We start from the raw sequence: 24,117 nt of genomic DNA on the forward strand, positions 1-24,117 counted from the left end.
AAATGAGGATAAAAAATGTAAAATAAAGATGTAAAATCCAAAATAAGTTAATTTATTTTATTATTACTTAAATTTGTTTTTGACTTTAAATCATATATTAAATTATTTTGTTAAACATACTTAATTAACTTAATAACTTAAATTAGGTTATTAAGTAAGTAAGTTGGTTTATTAAACATATACTTGATATAAAGTAATAAAACCAAAATACATGAGAAACATAGTTGATCGATATCTAGCCACACCTTCCTACTATTATTATTATTATTATTATTTTTTTTCTAGTTCGTTTTCTTTAAAAAAATTTATGCTATTAGTTATAATTAGAATTTAATTTTTTTATTAAAACACACGAATAGCCATGTGATTGTACTTGTTGTGTAGCTTTTGCGCAAAACAAGCCGCATGCCTTTTCAGCCTAACACGGTCCTTGTCCGCTACAGCAAACCACATCACGCCACGTCATATAAAGTAATGGCAGTTTCGTCATTTAAAATAAACCAACGTGAGATCAGAGAAACTACAACTTAAACCGGCACCCGGAACCGCGCACACTCGATTCAAGCCTCCTCTGGCGCCTGCGCCGCAGCCATGTTTAGCTTCTGCAAACTGCAACTTCAAAAATAGTCAGAAATCTAAAAATAAAAGAAAAAAACAGGAAAATCGAATTCTAGGGTTTTCAAATGTCCATGGCTTCTCTCCCCCACATCGATGATGTAAGCCCATCTCCCCCATCTCTTACCTCTCTCTTTCTTATAACTAGGGTTTCTCACGATTTTGCTTTTGCGAAACACAGGATGATGATTTCGGAGGCGATTTCTCTGGAGGCCACAATGGCAGGCGTTCAGGTTTTTATTTTTATTTTTGGCAACCAAAGACCTATTTTTTTTGTAGGATGTGGTTGCTCTTATGTTTTAATTTTTGTTTTTGTGTGTTTTGTGTTGGGGGAATGTTAGGGAATAAGAGAGGCTTTGGAGATCTTGAGGATGACGAAGACGATATTTTTAGCAACAAGAAGGTATCGTTTTGTATAATTTAATTTCTGGTTTTTATGTTAAAAAGTTGGCGCGTGGAAACGTTATGTGGGTAGTTTTGGTAAATTGCGATCGTCAGCCCTAACAGTTTGTGTGGCTCCTGAGAAAATTTGGCAAAGGAAAAGAAATTGAAATTCTGAATGAAAAATTGAAGCAATGTAATGTAGTAGGAATTTGTTTTTGACAAGGCAAATGATAATGTGTAGGCATTTTTTTTTTGTTTTCTCAAAAGTGGCTTCTTCATTGAAAGGAACATAACCTATTCTGATGAGGTACCACCGGAATTGGTAATGGAAGTTTGTTGTCTTAGATTCTGACACAAGTGAGGACTCTGTTTCCAGGATCAACCAGGAGATAATAAATTAAGTGTCACCACTAGTTTCTTTTTTTGGGTGTATGCATTTAGTAACTCTGAAATTGGCCTTTCAGGAATTTCGGATCCCAGTAGTTGGGTAGTGCAACTTTGGGATCTGACGGTGGAGAAGATTTTTAAGCATTTGATAGGATGGGAAAAAGAGCATTCTTCAATTTGTGAATGCTCATTCACTCAACCTAATTACACATTCCTATGTTAATTCTTTCTATCTGTAGGGCCTTATGATAATGTTCAGTGGGATAAAATGAACAAATAGCTTTGTTGGAGAAGGAAAACTAAGTTGAGGTTGTGTTCCCATCTGCTCATTCATGGGCTATGAGTTTTAAATTTTCAGTGGGATAAAAGGAACAAATAGCTTTGTTGGAGAAGGAAAACTAAGTGGTGGTTGTGTTCCCATCTGCTCATTCACGGGACTATGAGTTCTAAATTTATTTATTTTTATTTATTTTTTATTTTAGAGGCAAAGAAAGGTATGTATAATATAATAACTAAAAAAGTACACCGAAGTACATAGGATGTATATAAGAGCCACCTAAAAGAAAGGCCTCAAAAGAGATGCCACAAAAAAACCATTCTCACTCTTAAGAAGACCCCACCCAATCTATTAAATTAATGAAAGACGTCAAGCTTGCTCTTATGTACATGCTAACCCTAATTGAAAGATTGCAAAGGATCAAATGTTTTAACTTTTGGTTAGTCTTTTTTTCGTTTTCAAATACTCTTCAATTTCATTCTCACCAAATTGTCCAAAATAATGTGGAGAAGAGCAACTCTCTATACCTTCTTTCTTTTTCTCCCTACAAAGGGGTTGTGCCAACTTAATAGAGTTTCTTTCACCGAAGAGAGGATCACCCAAACTACATTGTATGAGGAGAACAACAAATGCCATAGAATCATTGCGTTGATATGGTGAGATAGAATATACTTAATAGATTCCCTCTCAAGTTTACAAAGAAAAAACCTATTCACTAGTGACCACCCTTTGTTTTGGAATTGATATGAGGTCCAAACTTTTCTCCAATTGGCTTTCCAAGCAAAAAAAGTTCACTTTGGACAGGCTCTCTGGATTCCAAATGATGTCCATTGGAAAGGGGATTGACCTCTTGAGTTCCAAGACTGAATAGAAAGATTAAATTCAAAACATGTCCTTCGTAGAATCCTCCCAGACGACCCCATTGTTCTCCTCTCCTAACCAACTTCACTAGCGATCTAAAAAAAAAAGTCTTACCAAAATCCAACTCCCAATCGTTAAAGTGCCTAGAAAAGCATGGATTCCAATGACCCCTCACTCTTGAATCTTCCTAGATCTGTGACCCAAGCCTCCTTAGACGAGGCCATCGCATACAAGGACGGTAAGGAAATACACAAGGGCTCCTTGCCACAACATTTGTCCTTCCAAAACTTAACCCTCTTACCATTACTTGCTTTAACGAAGGCTCTACTTAAGGAAAGATCCCACCCCTTACAGCTTTTCATACTGCAACATTGAAACCATCTCACTTTGCTAGAGTGTCAATCCGCTCCTCCTTTCTGTACTTCCCCTCTATAATGCCTAATACCTGCTTCCTCCTATCCAAGCAAACAACTGTACATATGAGGCTTTTTCTCCAAAGGTTCACCCCCCCAAGGAAAATGCCTTTGAATCTTTGCTAACCTCAATTTGACTTTTCTAGGGATTAAAAACAAGGACATCTAATAGTTTGGTAGGTTGAACAACGTGCTTCTAATCAACGTTAGCCTCTCCCCCCTTTAGAAATAGATTGGTGGGTTTTGATTTGGAAAACAAAGCTCTTTGGGAATTTGGATGTGGATGTTTCCACGAGAACAAACTTCTATTTGGCACACTGATTAAGAGTGTGTGCCAGATTGGTTGAGGTCTAGATGCATGCATATAATTGGTTTGAATGACCTATCCTACCCTACTTCCTTTGGAATTCACTTTCTTCAGAGACCCTGAACTTGTGATAGTCAACTCTTCTCATTTTTAAGTTTCTCAAAGAGTAGACTTATTCATGCCTTTCCACTATTCCAGTTGTTAGAGTCTTGATTTGAGCATTGCTTTCTCAAAGAATCTTACTTCTAATTCTTATTTGGCTGTCTTTGTGAATAATTTTCTTTTTTCCTTCTTTTTTTTGTAAGAAATGACTTGGAAGTCAAATTTCTCTTAAGTTTGGACTTTTGTTATGGTCAATATGCTTCCCTTGAGGAAGCCACAATTTTTTGATCCCAAATACGCATCATTCATTTTTTGGATGGTTTGGAAGGAAAGGAATAGATTAGCCTTTAGGGGGGGGGGTCTTAGCAATTCAGAGGTTCAAATATTCTTTTGTTTGTTATATCTGGGGTTGGGCTAAATTGTATATGGAAGAGAAGCCGCTCTCCCTTTTAGATTTCCTGGAGTGGATTGCCTCCAGTTGAGGGGTGGTTTGTTTTTTGGTTTTTGCTTGTTTTTGGCCTTTGCTGCCTGGTATACGTCCTGTATACGTTGGGGTTTTTAGCCTCTTTAATGAATTGTGGTTACTTATCAAAAAAAAAAAATACGCATCATGCATGAGTTCTTGGTCTATATATCTATTCATCTTTTTTATTTTTTTGTTTCTCCATCAGTTGTTTGTATTTGTTGGGGCTGGACCATTCTCTGATATATCTCCTCTCTGTTAGATCTTTTCCTGGTTTTTGAGTGAGTAACAAACTGCTCTGGGTGCCTGCAATTTTCATTTTCATGTTTGACAATATATATATTTTTTTTCATTGCCATGTTTGTTCATTTTTGTGAGATGAATTGTAAATTTCTCAAGGCAAGTATGAATGAATTGCATCTGTTTGGGAGGAGATTTGATTTAAAAAGTAGTATTTGCAGCACGTCGGGAGGAGTTGACTAGACTTGATATCTATTTGCTGTTTGACCTTTACATGGTGTTCTGTTTTTTGTTTTGCTCTAGGAGTCCTCTGCAGTGAAATTTGAGAATTGTCTTCAATGGGCTTTCTTTACTTGCTTAGGCAATCTTGGTGAAATTAGGATTAGTGGGATTTTCTGAAAACCATGGTAGCATTTCATCAGCTTCAACTTCTCTAAAATTTGAATTCTTGTTTGGGTAAGGGCAGCTAGGAATTGACCTGTTGGGTAACAATGTGGAAGTTGACTTTTTAATTATGTCAGATGGACAAATGCAATTTGCTGAAACTGAATGTTGTGCAAGAAAAGCCCTCGAGGCTTGGCTCAAGTAGTAAGGAGTTGAGTGGGATTATGGCAGGTACCAGGTTCGAGTCCTAGTGGGAGCAAAAAAGGAAAAAAGAAAAAGAAAAAAAAGAAAAAATTATTTACCTATAGAAAAAAGGAATATTGTGCTACACAAACTTCAGAATGACTAATGCTTTTTGTGTGAATGGATTTGTTAAGAGTAATTTGGGAAGCCAATTCCTTGGATGAATACTTTCGAGGAATTTAGGGAGCACTTCTATCATTCATAGCAACTATGCATCTTGATTTGGTGTTGATGCCATCTGCAGGTCCTTTTTTGGTTTTTGTTGAGTTTTTGGGGCTTCTGCTGTGTTGTCCACTTTTGTTAATTTGTTGATGCCTCCTGGTATCTTCTGTTTCTTCAGACAGAGTACTTCTTGTTCTTTGCTCTGTTATATATTTAAGGAGACTATTTTATCTGTGACAAAAATGAATAATTGATGCATGATGTATAACTGGCTTCAGGTTTTAATCTTTTTTATATTTAGGTCTACTTATTAGTTTATGTTTTTTTTTATGACATTCAAGTTCTTATTTGCCATCTTTAATCACTCATAGTTATTTGCTAGTATATAATCCATATGAACCTCAAATATGTGTATATATATTTCTCATGTGTATTAATGAGTTGCAAAAATTTGTGAATCTTACGAACATCATTTCTCTTGTTTATAATGCAGGGAAGCTTCAAACTTGAAGAAACTGCTCCTGGAGTTGCGACAGGAATGATTTTGTCTCTCCGTGAGAGGTATTATTAGATGGAGGAGATTTTTATTTTTATCGATTAAAATTCTTAGTATGCTAATGTTAATTAAAACTGCAATTAGAGGTAGTGGACAACCATATAATTGCAAATATCTAACTGAAGACTTGGCTTTAAATAGAGTTGGATGGATAAAAAGGATTCTTGTAGCTGATCCCAAGTAGTAGGGGTTCAGAGGTTGTTGAGTTGAGTTTGACTGTAATCAAGTTGGTTCAATTGAATCGAATTTTTCTTCGATTTCTAATTTCCCCCTGTTTGATAAATTTTTTCCCCCATTTTGTGATTTCTCTTTTGCAGTCTTCAAAACTGTAAGGATACTCTAGCAACATGCCAAGTATGTATCAGCTTCCTGATTTATATTTCCTATTTTGCACATTTGTCATCTTTTTTTTCGTTTTTTTTTCTTTTTAATAATGAATATTGTATATTTTGCATGGAAATGTTAATTGTTATTTTCACTTTTGTGTTCTTATATTTTATTACTTTTAATTATTATTTTTTGTTTGCTTGCTACTTTAGCAGGCCTCAAAGGTATTTTCAATTTTGTTTAATAATACAGTAATAGAGCAACCTCAGTTTCCTTTTTCTTTTTTTTTTTTCCTCTCTCTTGGTAAGAAAAGAAACTAAATTAAAAAGCGGGAGCAGCGCAGCTGGGTGGGGAACCCATGTATATAAGGAGTGTACCTTGAAGAGAGCCAAAAGAGATGAAATACGGGAAGAAAAAAGAAGATGCAAGATTACACCAGTTAACAGAGGGGAAAAACCCAAAACTATTGACCAAATCCCCGACGAGATGTCTGTTGCCTACTAATACACCCTCAACGGAAGATAGATTGCAGTTAGTATAACCATACTTCTTGAGCTTTGGAGCAGCAGACTCAATCCCTCAAAGGTTTTCCTATTATTCTCTCTCTAGATGCACCAACGTACACAATGTGTCGTCCTTTAAACCTTTCTACTACTTTCCTTATAGGATGACCACCTACTTTTCTTGATAGAATGACCATGCTAACTGTGAAATGCCTTTTCTGAAGATTAAAAAAAAAAATACATCTGAAACAAATAGAAAACCATAGATCAGAACCTCCGAACAACTAGGTGGTGGATCACCAGATGATTAACCAATTCCGCATCCCTCCTACCATGACAATTCCTCTAACTATACGTGACCCTGTTGTCTTGAGATGGTTCAAGGTCAGAATTCTCTTTCACACCATCATCCACACAAACAAAGTCACCCTTGATGGTGTGACCAACATTTGGAACTCTTTAGTGGTGAATTTTGCTCCCTCTCAAGGTTTCACCAAGAATTCTGCTTCTATTTGATGTACAGTGGGTGATGCACTTTTTTTGTGAGAGGGGTGCTCTTGAGTTGGGATGGTTCCTTAGTTGCCAAAAAAAGGAGAAAAGTTTGGAATATTGCTTCTTTATGCCTTTTTTGGTCCATCTGGAGGGAAAGAAATAGGAGAACTTTTGAGAATTGTGAAAGTTTAGACCAAACAATTAAAAGTTCTTTTTTGTATCTATTTTGGGATTGGGTTAGATTGTCCATTGGGGATGGTGTTATGTCACCGTTAGATTTTGTGGATTGGTTAGGTTCCTTGTAGGATGTGGTTGCTTATTTTTGTGTATTCGCCTCTTCTGGTTTTTGTTGTTTTGTATGCATTGTGTATACTTTTTATTTAATATAATATTCTCTTACCTATATATATAAAAAAAGAATTCTGCTTCTATTCTAGTGTTCCATTTCATTCCATCCTTCATTCTCATATGGACTGCATTCTCTTTATAGATTTAAAAAATACTCGCATGGCATCTAACTCTCAGTCCTCTCTCTCTTGCAAATCTTGAGTTTTTAAGAGGGTGTGAGCACTAGCACATGCATGGTGCTCCTAAAAGGTGAAAAAGGAAGGACCCAAAAACAAGGCAAATAAATTTTTTTCCAATATATTGAAAAGTGTTTTGTAACCACCAACATCCTTTATGAGTTTTCAGTTTCCTTGAAAAATAAAGCTTAGTTGTGCTTGCAGTTCAAATTTGGATATGCTTGCACTTCCAAATTTTGATATTGTGTTTTCAAGCATTTCTCACATTTTGGAAGATAATAGTATCCTAATATGTAGTGTAAACTTCTTCTTTGTGGATGGTCAGATCTTTTCACATTTTGGAAGAGGTAGGCGTTCCTATGATAGTTTAGGTTTTACCTTATAATTGATTAGTTTTATAAGTTGCAGTTAAATTTATGAATATGGTAAATTGAGCTTGTCAGGGTGTGGAGTTGGTTAGGACGAGTGCTAGGATGTATGGTAGAGGCACATGGTCCTAGGTTCGATTCTGGTTGTTGTTTGAATGCCTTGGATTACTCGGTGCTTATTGTGGCGGGTATAGTCAACACCTCGAGGCTTGGGTTTTCCTATGGAGAGTTTGAAGGGTTCTATCACGGAAAGTTTCCCAGTTATCAAAAAAAAAAAAAAAAAAGAATGTGGTAAACTGAGTTGCCTGCTTATGCTATTCATATTAAATCTATCTTTTTCTATTCAGTGGTGTTAAACATTTGCACTATGGAAGCTTGCCACTCCATGCCCTTCATGTGGTGGTGAGAGATGTAACAGACTTGTGCACAACTTTCTCATACAAATTTAGGGCATAAAATTGTGCCCATATAATGGAAAATTGTTGATCGAATGATGGATGTGGAGCTTATATATGTGAGAACGCCAACAGAAAGATGGGCGAATGCTGTGAAAAAAGATGTAATGGTCTTTACTATAATGATGGATGTGGCCCTATGTTGAGCATAGCAATGAAAAAGAATCCATGTAATGAAGCTGTGTGATAATCTTTGACTTTGGATTAGACTTCAGCCAATAAGGAAGAAGAACACCAACACAGCCTTAAATTGAACATAAATCCTTGGCCACTATTTAGCCATATGTAGTGCCATGTTCTTTAATTAAAGACCACATCTTTTAGGAGTGGCTTTATTTTTTCTGTTCGTTTCATTCCCCAAGCTTGTCAAATTCAGAAAAGCCAGTTTTAAACAGAAAATCATTGTCCAAAGTTTGTTTCCAGACAATTACACATAGGTCAGTTCCAGGGTGGTAATCTGTTTACGATTCATGGTAATGTAATAAAAAAGTTTGTGGCACAAGAAAACAAAAATCTTAGATCAACTGAGTTTCTGTGCTTCTAGATGGAATGAAAGGAAAAGGAAGTTTTCATTGGGATTTCAACCCATTTCTCACTTATTTTCTCATTTTTGACTGGGTTATTATCCATATCAAAGTGTTTGTTTTTTTTGTTTTTTTTTTGATAGGGAAATGAGAATATATTAAAAGCACCAATAAAAAAGGGACAGACACTTAGGATATGAGAAGTATACATCTAAAAAGAAAAAGGAAACAACCAACCGCCATAGCCTCATTCTAATTACTTATGGCACAACCACTCAATGAAGTCTATGGGGAACCAGCTTGAATATCAAGGTGTTTCTTTTTATTTCTTTTCCATTATGACTTTCTTCACTTTTCATTAATGCCGAAAGAGAACAGAACAAAAACTGGGTGGGGTTGGGGTTTGCCTTTTTATTATATTTTATTTTGTAGTCTAATAACACATATAATGTTCAGAACTTTTTAGTTTTCTTTGTATTTCTCTTAGCAATTTTGGAGTGGTTTTCCAATCTTGTTTGGTGTTGGCCATTTCGATTTTCTCTTTTTCCTGGTATAAAACTGATAAATCTAAGAATCTGGCTTGCAATGTCAGCCGAGAAATGGAGAAAAAGGTTAAAGAAAACAAAAATGAAAATGGAAAAGAAAATTCAATCAAATCCATGTTGATTTTTTACCATCTCCTGTCCAAAATCATGCTCCAAGATGTTCCAGGTCAGGCATGCACTGCTTATACCAGACTGTTATCGGACTCAGAACTAACCATCTTATATTTTTCCATCCCTACTTTTCTCATTCCCTTGCCTCAATTTCCCAGTTCTCCTGACATTTGAGCGACTTCAAAATCCTGGTCGAGGATGTTCTCTATTCGAGATCCCTGCCTTTTCTTTTTCTCTCTTTTGGGTTCCTACTTGGAGTCAAACCTTAAACCCTTTCACATGTCCATCCCAATTTCATACCCCACTTGAGTCACAGCCTCAAGGGCTCTTTGCCTTGCAGAGAATGCATATCGAGCAATTATTAGACCTTGCTAGGAAGTTCCTTAAGTTGTAATTATCATGACTGCTTTTTTGTTTTGATCCTATTTTGTTTCTTTTATGCACTTCTGCTACCTTTTGATTTAAATATTTCATCTTCTGTTATTTATTGGAAACAAATTAAGGTTCCTTTTAGCCCAAGAATGCTTGTGTTTTTGAGATGTTTCAAGTAGTCATCCTTGTCCGAGTATACGCTAGTATTGTTTTTTGGGAATTACTGTGATTACATGAATGCTACCATTCCCAATTTTAAGGTTAAAAAACCTTGACCCAATGGGTTGAAGCTTTGCTTTGTGGCTTATCCTTTTACTATTATTCTGCTCTTCCTCATTTCTTCAAAATATTTTATGGATGACTGAATTACGATTGCACTGATTTCAGACGGAGCTTGAAGCTGCAAGGTCAGAGATTCAAAAGTGGCATTCTTCATTTCAGAATGATTCCTTCATACCAGCAGGCACATCTCTTGGTTAGGCTTTTCGTCAAGTGCTTCAGTTTCTTTCATAATATATTTTATCATGTATTTTGGCATAGAATTGTCATGCTGTTAGAACTAAAGCTGTTTATGATCATATGGCGTGCGTTTCATTTGCTTTCTTAAAAAAGTTATCCTCTTTTCTCTTTGTAGAACCTAAACTAGTGGTCAACTATCTTCAGACTCTGAAATCCTCTGAAGAGTCATTGAGAGAACAGGTTTCCTGTCAAATTTTATTTTGTCTTTTTTAGTTGCATAAGAAGTCATCATGCTTCATGCAGGATTTAATCCATGTTTTTTTCTTATAATCAGCTAGAAAAAGCAAAGAAAAAGGAAGCTGCTTTCATTGTAACATTTGCTAAACGGGAGCAGGAGATTGCAGAATTGAAGGTTATCATTTTTAATTTTTTCTGTTTGATCCTTATTCTATGTTATGTGCACAAGGTGTAATTTCATGTTACAATCTTTGATAGAATTATCTAAAAGAAATGTATATACCTTAATTCTTTTAACAGGAGAAAAATTTATTTGGAGAGGAGCCATTTTTTTTTTTAAATGTTTTTGATTGAAACAGGATATTTATTAAATTGAATTGGAAAATACAAGGATGGGCTATCTTTCAAAAATTGCAGACTGAACAGAAAAGAGAAAAGGTTACAACCAAATAAACTCAAGAAATACCACGACATCAGAACATCAAAGTCCTAGAAGAATCCTAGAATACATAACGGAAATGAAGTACCAAACACACTAATCCTGCATTGAATCTCTGACCAAAAATTCTAGTAGGTGTTTGTATTGAAATCGCTTGACCTTGCTCTCAGTGAGTACAAATCATTGTGAAGTTGAAACAATCTGATTCTGGGTTAGCTATTGAAATACAAGAATGAGAATAAGCAGAATTTCTTCAATGGTTTTCAAAATTGATGCCTGAATAGTAACTTATATTGTACCGTCTCCTCTTTTTTTCTCTCTGTCATCTGGTTATCCTTTGATCATATTGTTTTGTAAAGATTTGTATTCTTTGCTTCTTCAGTTAAGGACATTGGATTCTTGAATGTAACTGTGTAATGTCACCTCTGTCTGATACCAAATTCATTTTTAAATTCCCAGTCTGCAGTCCGGGATTTGAAAGCACAACTGAAGCCACCATCAATGCAGGTATTATAAAATTTTAATTTTGTTCCTTATGGGGGCATTAAGTTTTTGTAGAGGTGAAAGTTCAGAGACTATGGATAATATTATTTTCCTGTTTCCTGTTCTCGCATTGTTTATGTATGATATCTCTAGGGTCTTGGTCTTAGATTTTTCTACAGATTAGGATTCTAATTTAAATTCCCTTTTCTTAGCCATATATATGCCATTTACACTTGCTTGCTGCCACACACATGACATATATTTTTTTTTGATAGATAAATGGGAAAATATATTAGAAAGGGCTGCCAAAAAAGCAGCCCAAGGTATACAAAAAGTATACAGCTACCACCAGCCTCCACCACAATAAAACCAAGTTACAAAATAAAAGGAATACAACCAGCCTGCCCTCACCAATGACCCGACCAATCTAGCAAGCTGAAAAGAGTTAGAGGAGCATCATCCAAGCACCCCTTTGCTTCCAACCAAAGACAAGAAACAAAAGAACTTTTTAGCCTTTGGATAGAGAGCTCTTCCCCCTCAAAGGCAATTCTATTTCTTGCCTTCCACACCATCCAAAACAAACATAATGGTCCCGCTTTCCACACCTTCCTACGCCTTCTTGTCCTCAAACGGCCCATGCCACTACACATGACATGTATTTATGTGCATAAATACACACATGCATACTTATACCTTTGTTAATGGGACTTTTCCTTGAACAAAAACAATTTTTTGATTGGACCTAATTTCTTGCTATGTTGACTATCTTCAAATTTTTCTGAGTCACTATTTGAAATCCAACTATTATACAATTTCACCATGTCAACATCGGAATAACAAAAACCTGCTAAAACAAGTACATGATAAAACTTCTCATTATTCTCAAAAATCTGATTTTTTTGTTCAAATATTGCTTTATTTTTTATTTTATTTTATTTATTTTTCAAATTACCTGAAGAACTGCTAGGAGAGGTATATGACAAAACCTTTATGCTTGGGCCAGAAGCTCTTGATATCCATTAATCCAATTTGAGACATTCTTACTTCATTGATGCAAACCATTATGGAATTTAAATCAATTTATTGAACTGGTACATAATGTTGTACCTGATGCCTATGCACACAAACACACATGATGTTGCACTTGATGTCTATGCACACACACACACACATGATGTTGTACCTGATGCATTATTCTATTTTCTTTTCGCCTGAAATCCATCAATTTTTTAGAAAGAAAACAAGAATGGATACAACAGAAGGACGAGGGTGCCTTCTCACTTCTCAATGAGGGAAGAAGCTTTTTGATAGCTCAAGGGGATTGCACTAGGGTGACACCCTCTTGCCTTTTCTCTTCATAATAGTGATATATCACTTCCCATTTTCTAGATTACTGATTGAAAGTACATAGAATGGTGAATAGTTTTGCTAACCTGAGAATTGCCTTCATCCCTCAAACCCCTATCTTATTAATGTACAAGATTTTGCGGTATGCTTTAGTTCTCTGCATTTACAATCAATTTCTATTAAGCCATGAAGGGGGCTTTCCATGCTTTTTGCAGCCTTGGACAACAAGAACAGTGCTGGGTTTGGTTATTTACTTCTCTCATTATCCACCCTTCAAATAAGCTCATCATTTTTTTTGGGCTTTTGGTTTGGTTTTGTTTTGTTGTCTGTGTTGTGGTATACAGTAATTCTAGAATTATTAGCCCCTATTTATCTGAAAATTCTCAGGTCCACCCTAAAAGTTTTGTTACTTGCCCTGCTTATGATTAATACATGCTGCATTGATTGGTCCTATTATTTTGCTACTGATGTAGTTTGCTATTGTGATAAATCCAACAGGCAAGGAGGTTATTACTAGATCCAGCAATTCATGAAGAGTTCACACGTTTAAAGGTGCATGCCCGAAACTTATGATGGAAGCCTAAATTATTTTGCAATTGATGCTTTATATGTATATGTTTTCTTCTTTTAATCGGGCTGGATCTAAGAGTTCATCCCTTAGAAACTTAATATGAATTTTTTGCATGCTTTGGTTGGATATGGATATGTACCATCCAGGCTGAACATCCCAAGTTTTTAGGTTCATTATGATGTGGCAATATACTTCTATGGTTAACCAGCTTGTAAAGTGTTCAACTTTTGACCTTTGGTTGATCCATTATGGAAATGGAGTTAAACTTTTGGAAGTGCAAGAAATAAAACTCTGAAAAATAATGTAATAATTTTTTTCTTAGCTAATTCTGGTTTGAAAGTTGTCATTGTATTCTAGGAAGTTGTACATTGATTTTGATTACACAATGGGATAAGCATGGAGTTTTCAAAAAATAAAAAATAAAAAATAAAAAATGAAAGGTTTTTCTCAAACTTTATGGTCACTTTCCAACTTTCCTTTTTTTTGCTATGCAAGCACAAAAATATATTAACAGCACCTATCAATTAACACACCAAAATACATAGGAGGTATACAAGGGAACTTTCTGCAGAACATTTTTTGTCACCTGGAATGAAATAAAGCTTTTCATATTTAGGCTTTCCATTTCCTATGTTATCTATTGTTGCCATCGTGAGTATGAAGAGTGGAAAACGAAGCAAGAAGCGAAAGTGGAAACAATTGAGGGAAAGCATGGAACAAAAAAGAATTGACCAGGGGGTCAATTTTCATGGAAATGGTATAAAAGGTGCATGGGGAAAGGTGATTATGAAACTGGTGCAAGAAGTGCATAGCGAAAAGCCCTTAGGAAAACTGTTTATGCAATTTCTGCATTTCTTTTATTAGCAAACTTCCACATAATAACAAATTGAGCTTTCACAGCCCTGGAATTCAGTGTTCTGAAATTGTGGGAGTGCCACTTTAGAAGAAGGATCATAATCTTTTTTTTTTTTGAAAAAACGAAAGGAAGAAAATAAAGACTCCCTATTCCATAGGCCAGAGCATTTTATATAGTTTTTTTTTTTTTTGTGTGTGAATAGTCATTTTTAGGCTGGGTTTGACTTTGTTGATGTGCTGAGCTGTATGTGAAGTTTTGGGGTACTTCTGGTTCCTTTTCTCCTCTCTCTGTTTTGCTTTTTGTTTATTTTATTTATTTACTTTTTTTTTGGTATCTCTGGGCTTTTTTTATACAACATTTTTATACTTGGGTTGCACCTTTTTCTTGGCGCTTTAATATATTTGATTTATTTTTATTTTTTAAAGTAGCTCAAGGAATTACTTTCAATTTTCACTTGACGATCTTCAACATTATTCAAGAGTGTCATTTTCATCTTGTCAAGTGTTTTTGGTCTATCCTTTTTGGCTTGTGTGTTACTTTGGTTATAAGTCACATCTTCATCTTTCTGACTGGATATTTTTGCTAATGTAGTTTCAAAATAAATGATTTCTATTGTGCTTGTTTTTTCATTTTGAACTTTCCAGCGCACAGGGGTTTTCAGATTCTAGATTTGAAGGTTGATAATTTATATTGTTGCATGCTGTATTTGAGATTAGGTAGTGGTGATGAATTTGTTTTTGAATAGCCTGTTCACAATGTTCTCATGCCATGCCAGAATTTGGTTGAGGAGAAGGAAAAAAAAGTGAAGGAGTTGCAGGATAATGTTGCTGCTGTCAATTTTACTCCACAAAGCAAGATGGGGAAGATGCTAATGGCAAAATGCCGAACCCTGCAGGAGGAAAATGAGGAAATTGGAAATATAGCTTCTGAGGGAAAGGTGCTGCTAGTACATTAGATGAATTTGTTGTTACCTATGCATTTAATACCATGTATTACATTTCCTAAAAAAGGGTTTATGCTCTATGATCTTATATTTTGTTTATTTCTGCTTATGGAGCTTCAAAGAGACAGAAGAAAGAAGAGGGCAATCTTTTTAACTCTTTTTTCTTTGGTTCTATTTTTTTGAACATTACTGAATTTTGACATGTATAACATACTTGCACTGTGCATGAAATGAAAACTATACATAAAATAAATATTATTATACTTATGATTTTGGAACTTATGTTTTTTCTTTATTTAAATTTCATTTTATGGCATGATGTTTGATTGATTGTTGTTTGTTCAACAATGTTTTGCTGGCAGATGCATGAATTAACAATGAAACTTGCTTTGCAAAAATCTCAAAATGCAGAGCTCAGAAGTCAATTTGAAGGTCAGTGGTATATATTCCATCTCTCTCTTTCACTTGCTATGGGTATTTTTTTTTTCTTAATGTTAAGCCTGCACTCTACATGTTTTTGCTGATGGCTTCTGAAGAGTGCTTCTGGTTGGCAATGACTGGCCGCTCAAACGGACTGATATGCCCCCAAAAATCGGTTGACATTTTGATTTTGAATTTTTTTTCTTTTTGAATGAGGAATTATATCATGTATGTTCTATTAGATTATATGGAAAATATGTGTATACCTTTGGAAAAAGAGAAAATGCAGTATGTTGTCATTACCTGTATTTTTATCCGAGCAACTGATCTTGAGGGAAACAAACAATAAGTTTGACGAAAAGAGACTTACGAGTTGTATGGAGAGCAGCCATTTGTATTCACTTTCAAAAGGAAACCTGATTCATTTTTTCTCACTTTTCCAATGCATGCTATGCTCCAAATTCTGTTTGTTCTTTTCATTGTTGAAGAATTTCTGAACTCCTTTATTGATGTTAATCGGTACACACCATACACATATATATACACAAATAACTGAATAAGAAAAAATCAATCTAGCTTAATTCTCTTCTAAAATTAGGAAACTAAATCATAAGGAAATATCCTAAATGATCTCTCCTTTTTTATTCCTAAATTAAAGTCCTAACTTTGGCATTATTTCAACACTCCCCCTCAAGCTGGAGAATATATATCATATAATCCCAGCTTGCAAGTTAAGTCTTCGAAGTTAGGCCTAGGTAAAGCTTTGGTGAGGATGTCTGCGGTTTGGTGCTTGGTAGGAACATAGTTTAATTTGACCGTCTCACTAGTCACCTTCTCTGTGATAAAGTGTCTGTCAATCTCAACATGCTTGGTCCTGTCATGATGCACGGGGTTCTTTGCTATGCTTATAGCGGCCTGATTATCACACATCATCAGAATTGGAGATGAACTCGTTTGTCCCAGTTCACTAAGAACCCTTTTTATCCAAATCCCTTCATAGATTCCCTGTGCAAGAGCTCTGTACTCAGCTTCTGCACTACTTCTGGCTACAACTGATTGCTTCTTACTCCTCCAGGTAACAAGATTTCCCCAGACAAAAGAACAATATCCGGAAGTGGACCGCCTGTTAATGATGTTTCCTGCCCAATCCGCATCTGAGTATACTTTAGTGTCACGGTTCTCTGTCTTTCTGAAGAATAGGCCTTTCCCTGGTGTCATTTTTAAATATCTAAGAATCCTGTAGACTGCTTCCATGTGTTCCTCAGTGGGGCTGTGCATGAATTGACTTACAGCACTCACTGCAAAGCCAATATCTGGCCGAGTGTGTGAGAGATAAATCAAGCGCCCGACAAGCCGCTGATATCTCCCCCTGTCTACCGGTGTACTTTCTTTCTCGATACCAAATTTCTTCTGACTATCCATAGGAGTATCAATTGGTTTGCATCCAAGCATACCGGTCTCCTTAAGAAGATCGAGTATGTATTTTCTTTGAGAGACTACGATTCCCTTCCTTGATCTAGCCACTTCCATACCAAGGAAATATTTCAAATTTCCAAGGTCTTTAACTTCAAACTCTTCTGACAAATACTTCTTCAAATTCTGTAACTCCCCCATATCATTTCCAGATAGAATAATATCATCGACATAGACTATCAATATGGCCAATTTCCCGGTATGAGACTTCTTGACAAATAGAGTATGATCAGCCTGACCTTGTTTGTAGCCCAGCTTCAGGACTGCTTTTGTGAATCTATCAAACCAGGCTCGAGGAGATTGTTTAAGGCCGTACAAGGATTTTTGGAGTTTGCAAACCTGATTCTTTGCCATACTTTCTTCGAAACCAGGTGGTATTTCCATGTAGACTTCCTCTTCTAGGTCCCCATTTAGAAACGCATTTTTTATGTCCAGTTGTTGCAAGCACCAATCTTGATTGACAGCCAATGAGAGAAGGATCCTGATAGTGTTCAGTTTTGCAACAGGAGCAAAAGTCTCCTGATAGTCTATCCCATAGGATTGTGTAAACCCTCTAGCTACCAAACGAGCCTTGAATCTTTCGACTGATCCATCTGCTTTGTATTTTATGGTGAAAATCCACTTGCACCCCACAGGCCTCTTCCCAACTGGCAAATCTGTGATAGTCTACGTCCCATTCTTCTCAAGTGCATCAATCTCATCTTGTACTGCCTTCTTCCATTCTGAAATTTTTAATGCCTCTTGTATTGTGTTGGGAACCTGAGTATCATCAAGAGAAGTAACAAATGCTCTGTAAGATGGTGATAACCCTTCATACGTAACATAATTCCCAATTGGATGATCTGTACATCTCCTAACACCCTTCCTCAATGCAATTGGCAAAGTAGAATCATCAATGCTGGGAATTAACACCTCTCCAGCCCTATCCTCACCTATGTTCTCTTCAGGAAGACTTGAATTGGAGTCAATATATTGGCCACATGTTGACTGTGATCCGTGCTCTAATTCCTGTCTTTTCCTCCTTCTGATGTAAACTTGTAAGTTCTCATTAGCAAGTTGTGGGGCTATAGGTTGAATAGGCATGGGAGACTGGATGGTCACGGGAGAAGGAACATTTGTGTGCTGGGCTGGCTGAACTGATGGCGGCATGGGTGTGGACAACTCAGTGGGCGCGAATTGGGAAGGATTTGGTGACTCTGAGTGAAAAGAAGGTACGCCCTCAAGAAAAGACTCCCAAACTTGATGTTCATTCATGCTCTCCCCCTGAACATGAGATTTGGGATAGAAGAAGACATGTTCAAAGAAAGAGACGTCCATGGTGGTGTAAAATCTTTTGTTGGTTGGAGAATAGCATTTGTACCCTTTTTGGGTTGGAGAATACCCTAGAAAAATGCACTTATTTGCTCGAAGAGCAAATTTGCTACGATTTTGAGGATACACATGAACGAATGTCGTACAACCAAATACTTTGAGTGGTAAATCAGAAGAGGCGGCATGGGTGTGAGGAAACTGTTTTAAGAAAAGTTGACGTGGGGATTGAAAGGTAAGCACTCTGGATGGCATATGGTTAATCAAATAGGTAGCTGTGAGAATAGCTTCCCCCCAGAAATAGTTTGGAACATTAGAGGAAAACATAAGGCACCGGGCAACCTCCAAGAGATGTCTATTCTTGCGTTCGGCCACCCCATTTTGTTGTGGGGTGTCAACGCAAGAACTTATGTGGATAATGCCATGATTTTGAAGATAAGTACTGAGACTACTAGTAAAGTATTCCTTTGCATTATCTGACTTGAGGACTTGTATTTTGGAATTGAATTGATTTTGAACCATAAGATTGAAGGTTTGAAAAATGTGCCCGACCTCTGACTTTTCTTTCATAAGGAAAACCCATGTTACCCGAGTATGATCATCAACGAATGTCACAAACCATCGAGTGCCAGAAATATTTTTTATCCGGGAGGGACCCCACACATCACTATGTACTAGAGAGAAAACAGTCGAAGGTTTGTATGGGATTTGAGGATATACTGTTCGAGTATGCTTTGCAAACTGACAAATTTCACAGTGATAAGATGCTGGATTTTTATTGATAAATAATTTGGGAAACAATTTTGCAAGGTAAACAAAGCTAGGATGACCAAGGCGATAGTGTAACATTATAATCTCACTATCTTTATTGACCTTAGAATTTGACACAGAATTGAAAGACTCTGACATACTCTGAGACTGGACGCAACTTGCTTGAGAGACTTGGTTTGAGAATTGGCCACATGAAAGGAGGTAGAGCCCGGAACACAGTTCAGCACTGCCAATCATCTTCCCCGATTTCAAGTCCTGAAAAACACACAAGTTTGGATAGAATTTAGTAACACATTGGAGATCATGAGCCAATTTGCTAATGGACAAAAGATTACAATCCAAGTTTGGAACATGGAGGACAGAGTCAAGATATAAGTCTTTAGTAAGTTTTATAGAACCTGTCCCGGCAATTTTTGACTTTGAACCATCAGCAATATGGACGGATGAATGACCATTACTTGGCTTGTAATTTTGAAGAATGGCAGCATCTCCTGTCATGTGATCAGAAGCACCTGTGTCTACTATCCACGGCCTCATTCCTCCTCGATTAGCAGTGAAGGCTACACCGGTAGTACTGCCACTGCCAACTTGGCTTAATAATTTCTGTAGCATCTCCATCTGCTCTTTGTTGAATGGACTCGGCTCGAGAACAGATGTGCTCTCAGAGTTGGCAGCCACGTGTGCTCTGCCATCTCTGTCAAACCGTGGCTTTGGTTTCCAATCAGCAGGTTTGCCATGAAGCTTCCAGCAAGTCTCCTTATAATGGCCTGGTTTCTTACAATAATCACACCAAGGCCTATCCCGTTTCTGACGATCTCCACCACTACTATTAAATGACCGAGCAGCAAGGGCAGAGGCATCCAATGTTGGGGCAGGTTGCTTTTTTGATCCCATCATCACTTTCTTTCTACTTTCTTCATGCCTAACCTCTGAAAAAGCCTCCCTGAGACTTGGCAGGGGTTTAATGCCCATGATTCGACCTCTAACATCATCCAATTCCCTGTTTAGTCCTAGGAAGAACTTGAACAATCTCTTTTGTTCCACAATTTGCCTGTATGTTGCTGCATCATCCGAACATTTCCATGAGTGAGTCTCAAATAAGTCAAGTTGCTGCCAATACCTTGTGAGTGTGTTGTAATACTGAGTAACTGACTGCTCTCCTTGGCGGAAGTCATGTAGAGCTGATTCAACCTGAAACAGTTCTGAAGTATTTTCAGAACTTGAGTAAGTTTCTTTGGCTGCATCCCATATGTCCTTTGCAGTCCCAAACAGCAAGAAATTTTCGCCTATGTCATTGTTCATGGAATTGATAAGCCATGACATGATCATGCTGTTTTCAATCTTCCACTTCCTGAAACCCGGTTTTGTAGTTTCTGGCATGACTGCTTCTCCAGTGAGGTACTCATCATTTCCTTTACCGCAAATGAACAGCAACACAGATTGTGACCACTGTAAATAGTTATGGCCATTTAATTTGTGTCCTGTGATGAGAATAGGAGAGGAATCATTGCCACCAAGGTTTGGAATTTCAGATCTGCCCCCTGATTCTGGTGACGTGACGCTGGATACTTGTGATGATGCCATTCCGTATTTTGTCATGGACCGGAAAGGTAGAAGAACACTTCTCAAGGCACGTGCAGGGACTGGAGTTGAGAAAAAATAGCCGGAGGACGCCGGAAAATCTGATCAGAGGGCCCGCGGAAGCAAAAGAACCCCAAAAGAGGCACGTGCAGGGCTCGGATTGCACAAACAGGTAGGAAGGGTGGCTGGTCGGCGTCAGGCGAGCCTGGAGGAGGAAGCGCGTCGTCGGAAAGTGGCTCACGCGCCCTCACGCGCCGGCGCGTGAGATGCAGTCGCCGGCCTGAAAAACGCGCGTGGGCGGCGCGTGGATGGGTTTCTGGTTCCGGTGCTTTGGGACAAATTGGAGATCTCCTCCAGGCGCTCCTTGCGGTGTAGAAAAAAAATCGTCGCCGGAAAGTTCGCCGGAAAAGTTGCCGGCGGTGAGTGTTTTCTGACGACGATTCGACTGTCCGGAAAGCGTTTTCTCCCTTGGCTCTGAGAACAGGGACTGATGATCGGAATGAGAGAGAGAGAGAGAGAGAGATGATCGGATTGAGATATGGCCAGAGAGATTTGGCCGGAATGAGTGATGGCCTGAATAAGAGGTGGCCAGAAGGGATTAGGGTTTCAGAAAACTGGCTCTGATACCATGAAGAATTTCTGAACTCCTTTATTGATGTTAATCGGTACACACCATACACATATATATACACAAATAACTGAATAAGAAAAAATCAATCTAGCTTAATTCTCTTCTAAAATTAGGAAACTAAATCATAAGGAAATATCCTAAATGATCTCTCCTTTTTTATTCCTAAATTAAAGTCCTAACTTTGGCATTATTTCAACAATTGTCAAACACTTTCATTTGCAGATTAATTTTGTTAGGAGTGGAACATTTTGTTATTCATGCCATTGGTGTTCATTTCATCCTTAAGAAAAATAAAGGGTGATAGTCAAGGTTAAACCTTTTATGTTGTCAAATAAATATTGTTGTTTTGTACTATATTTTCCATTTTGTTCTATCAGTTTTTATATTATTTAATGATGCCATTTTTTACCCAACCTATGTCATTAAATACAGGACTGTACAAACATATGGAGGGACTGACCAATGATGTGGAAAAGTCAAACGAAATGGTTTTCTTCTATCCCTGCATCTCTTCATTTTCTTTGTTTACTTGAAGTGAGTCATTGTTTTAACTGATGTGTAAAGCTTAATGCTCCATGTCGTTGCTTTATATTCTAGGGGAAAAAAAAAATCAGAATCTTACTACATTCTTTCCAACCCAATTAGTTGCACAAGACCTAGTCTTCTTTGCTTTCATCCATTTCAATGCAACCAACTGGAGATTTCTGGCAATCCCAAGAGATATTCAAGTCACATGTCCCCAGTGGCCCTGAGTAAATTTAGTAGTTTTGTCAGGCCTACATGTGTTAGAATGGGATGATCCTGTGAGCTGGGTGACACCTAATTTTGCAGGACTGATTAATTTTTGGACTGTGGCTTGAAAGTATAAACCTAATATTGCCAGGCTAATCAGTTTCCCAATTCAAAATTTTAAGTTAAAAGAAATTCTTTCTCCTAGCACATGTTAAATGCTAGCTCAGATGATAGATATGTGGCCTCTGAGAGGGGCTTGATTTGGCATATCAGTAGTCTCTGAGTGGGGGCTACTTGAATCTCGATGAGCAATTCAAGCATTTTTATATGCAATCATGTTATGCCATGTGGTCTTTCCCTGATAATGCCATGTGCCACAGCATTATTGTTACTATTAGTATTATCTTTCTGTTGTTACTATTACTAGGAGCACTAGTGGTGGACTCTCCCTGATAATGCCGTGTGCCACATAGCACTATTGGTTGTTGTTTTTTTTTTTGATAGGTAGGATCAGAAAGTGTACATATTAAAAAAGGAGATGCCAAAACAGCGTCCCAAAGTATTTAGGAAGTATATACCAGCCACCTAAAAGGTCACCTGAGAGGGAGAGGGAGAGGAACAAAAAACATCATCTGCCTTCACTTAGAGCCTAACCAATCAATAAAGCTAACGAGAGAAAAAGGGTCCATATCTACAAATACCCTAGACCAAGACCACAAATTATGTACAAAAGAATTTTTCATCATTTGGATTGAGAACTCTATATTATCAAACGCTAACATGTTTTTTTCCTTCCACACTGCCCAAAAGATACATAAAGAAGCCACCTTTCAAGACTTTTTGCGGGCTTTATCCACAAAGAAATCATGCCACCCAAGGAGTGTCTCCTTAACCGAATAGGAGAGAACCAAAGTCACCGTAAAGAGAGAAAACAGAAATTGCCAAAGAAATCACGTCTTTGCACATAGTAAAGAAGAATGTGATCAACTTCTTCTTCAGAGTGACAAAAAAAACATCTATTTGCCAAAGAATACCCCCTCCTTTGGACTTGATCCAAAATTAAGGCTTTCCCCCAAGTCGCTTCCCATGCAAAAAAAGTCACCTTAGGTGGTGCACAAGATCTCCAAATGATGTTTCTTTGGAATAATAGAGTCACCTGGCTCCAAAACAGAATTGAGAGATTTAACCGAAAAGTTCCTACTCAAGGTTGTCCATATCACCCTATCTTCCACATCCTTATGCATCCTTTTTGCTTGGAGCTTCATCAAAAAGCACTCCACACTTTCCATTTCCCAATCATTAAAGGGCCTAGAGAACTGAGGAGCCCAACAACCCCTTTTACCTTCGGAGTTCCAAACATCCGCCACCTAAGCTTCCTTAAATAAGGATAGGGGAAATAAGGAAGGAAAGGACCATGTTAGGATTGTGCATATGGGTACATATGCGAATGTGGGTCAGACGGTGGTCTACAGGGCTTGCCCAAATTGGTTTGGCATTGATCATGTCGTACATAACTGAGTCACAACCAGAAGCAGTAGTGTGGATAATGATGAAGCTGGTTTCCTAAGTATTTCAATGGCAGATAACATCAAGTTCTCTTGTTTCTTTGGTTTTGGGGTGTGGCAGGTGCCTTGTAATTGTAGTATTTAGTTAAATGATTGACTTTAAGATGTCAATGACCTTGCCTTGTCGTGGCTGGACTCTTTAACATGTTTTTTGTTTATTAGAAATCCACAATTTGGCTTGGTTGGCTCAAATAAACGGTGTTTGAAGAAGACTACAGATCTAGAATATTTAATTCATTGTAGTTTTGTGTTTTGTTTAACATCAGATGATGAAGGAGAATCAATCCTTGCACCAGTTTCATAATAGAGATTTATATTTAAAGCATCTTTTTATTGCAGGTGCTAATCTTGCAAGAGCAGTTAGAAGAGAAGGATTCGGAGCTCAAAAGGCTGAAGGAAGAGCTGGAGCAGAAGACGCAAATGGAAGCTGAAAATAATGATTCAGCTTCCGATAAGAAAGTTAGTGATGATGCAACGATACCTGTGGAAGATGGAAACTGAGCTTTAGGTTTGACTGAGCTGTTAGGAAATTTCAAATTTTTGGCCTCGCTGTCTGTACATTAAACATTAATTTGGTTCTTAGCTCAAGTGCACTGAGCTATTAGGGAATTATTGAATTTTTGTTCCCGCACATTGTCTGTACATTAAACATTAATCTGGGATTTTCATTTGAGCATGCTTCTTTC

The 24,117-nt window shown here is 37.2% G+C and overlaps 1 protein-coding gene across 3 annotated transcripts; it reads left to right on the plus strand.

The window, feature by feature from the left end:
• The first annotated feature begins 526 nt into the window (after positions 1-526).
• Positions 527-24,107, plus strand: LOC100246679 (FKBP12-interacting protein of 37 kDa). 3 transcript variants are annotated; one of them, XM_010664823.3, is made up of 15 exons: positions 527-716; positions 797-848; positions 957-1,018; positions 5,332-5,399; positions 5,712-5,748; positions 10,003-10,090; positions 10,250-10,314; positions 10,409-10,486; positions 11,210-11,257; positions 13,079-13,132; positions 14,783-14,944; positions 15,313-15,382; positions 15,487-15,545; positions 21,567-21,622; positions 23,771-23,922. In XM_010664823.3, exons 1-14 carry the CDS (start codon positions 684-686, stop codon positions 21,591-21,593), a joined length of 903 nt encoding a protein of 300 aa, XP_010663125.1. In that variant the 5' UTR covers positions 527-683; the 3' UTR covers positions 21,594-21,622; positions 23,771-23,922. The 3 variants fall into 3 exon arrangements, with proteins under 3 accessions (XP_010663125.1, XP_010663126.1, XP_002281490.1); XM_010664824.3 differs by lacking the exon at positions 15,487-15,545 and having other exon boundaries at positions 15,313-15,389; XM_002281454.5 differs by lacking the exon at positions 15,487-15,545 and having other exon boundaries at positions 528-716; positions 23,771-24,107.
• Positions 24,108-24,117: the final 10 nt, after the last annotated feature.

The sequence above is a fragment of the Vitis vinifera genome, chromosome 17 (assembly GCF_030704535.1).
Source record: "Vitis vinifera cultivar Pinot Noir 40024 chromosome 17, ASM3070453v1".
Classification (NCBI taxonomy): domain Eukaryota; kingdom Viridiplantae; phylum Streptophyta; class Magnoliopsida; order Vitales; family Vitaceae; genus Vitis; species Vitis vinifera.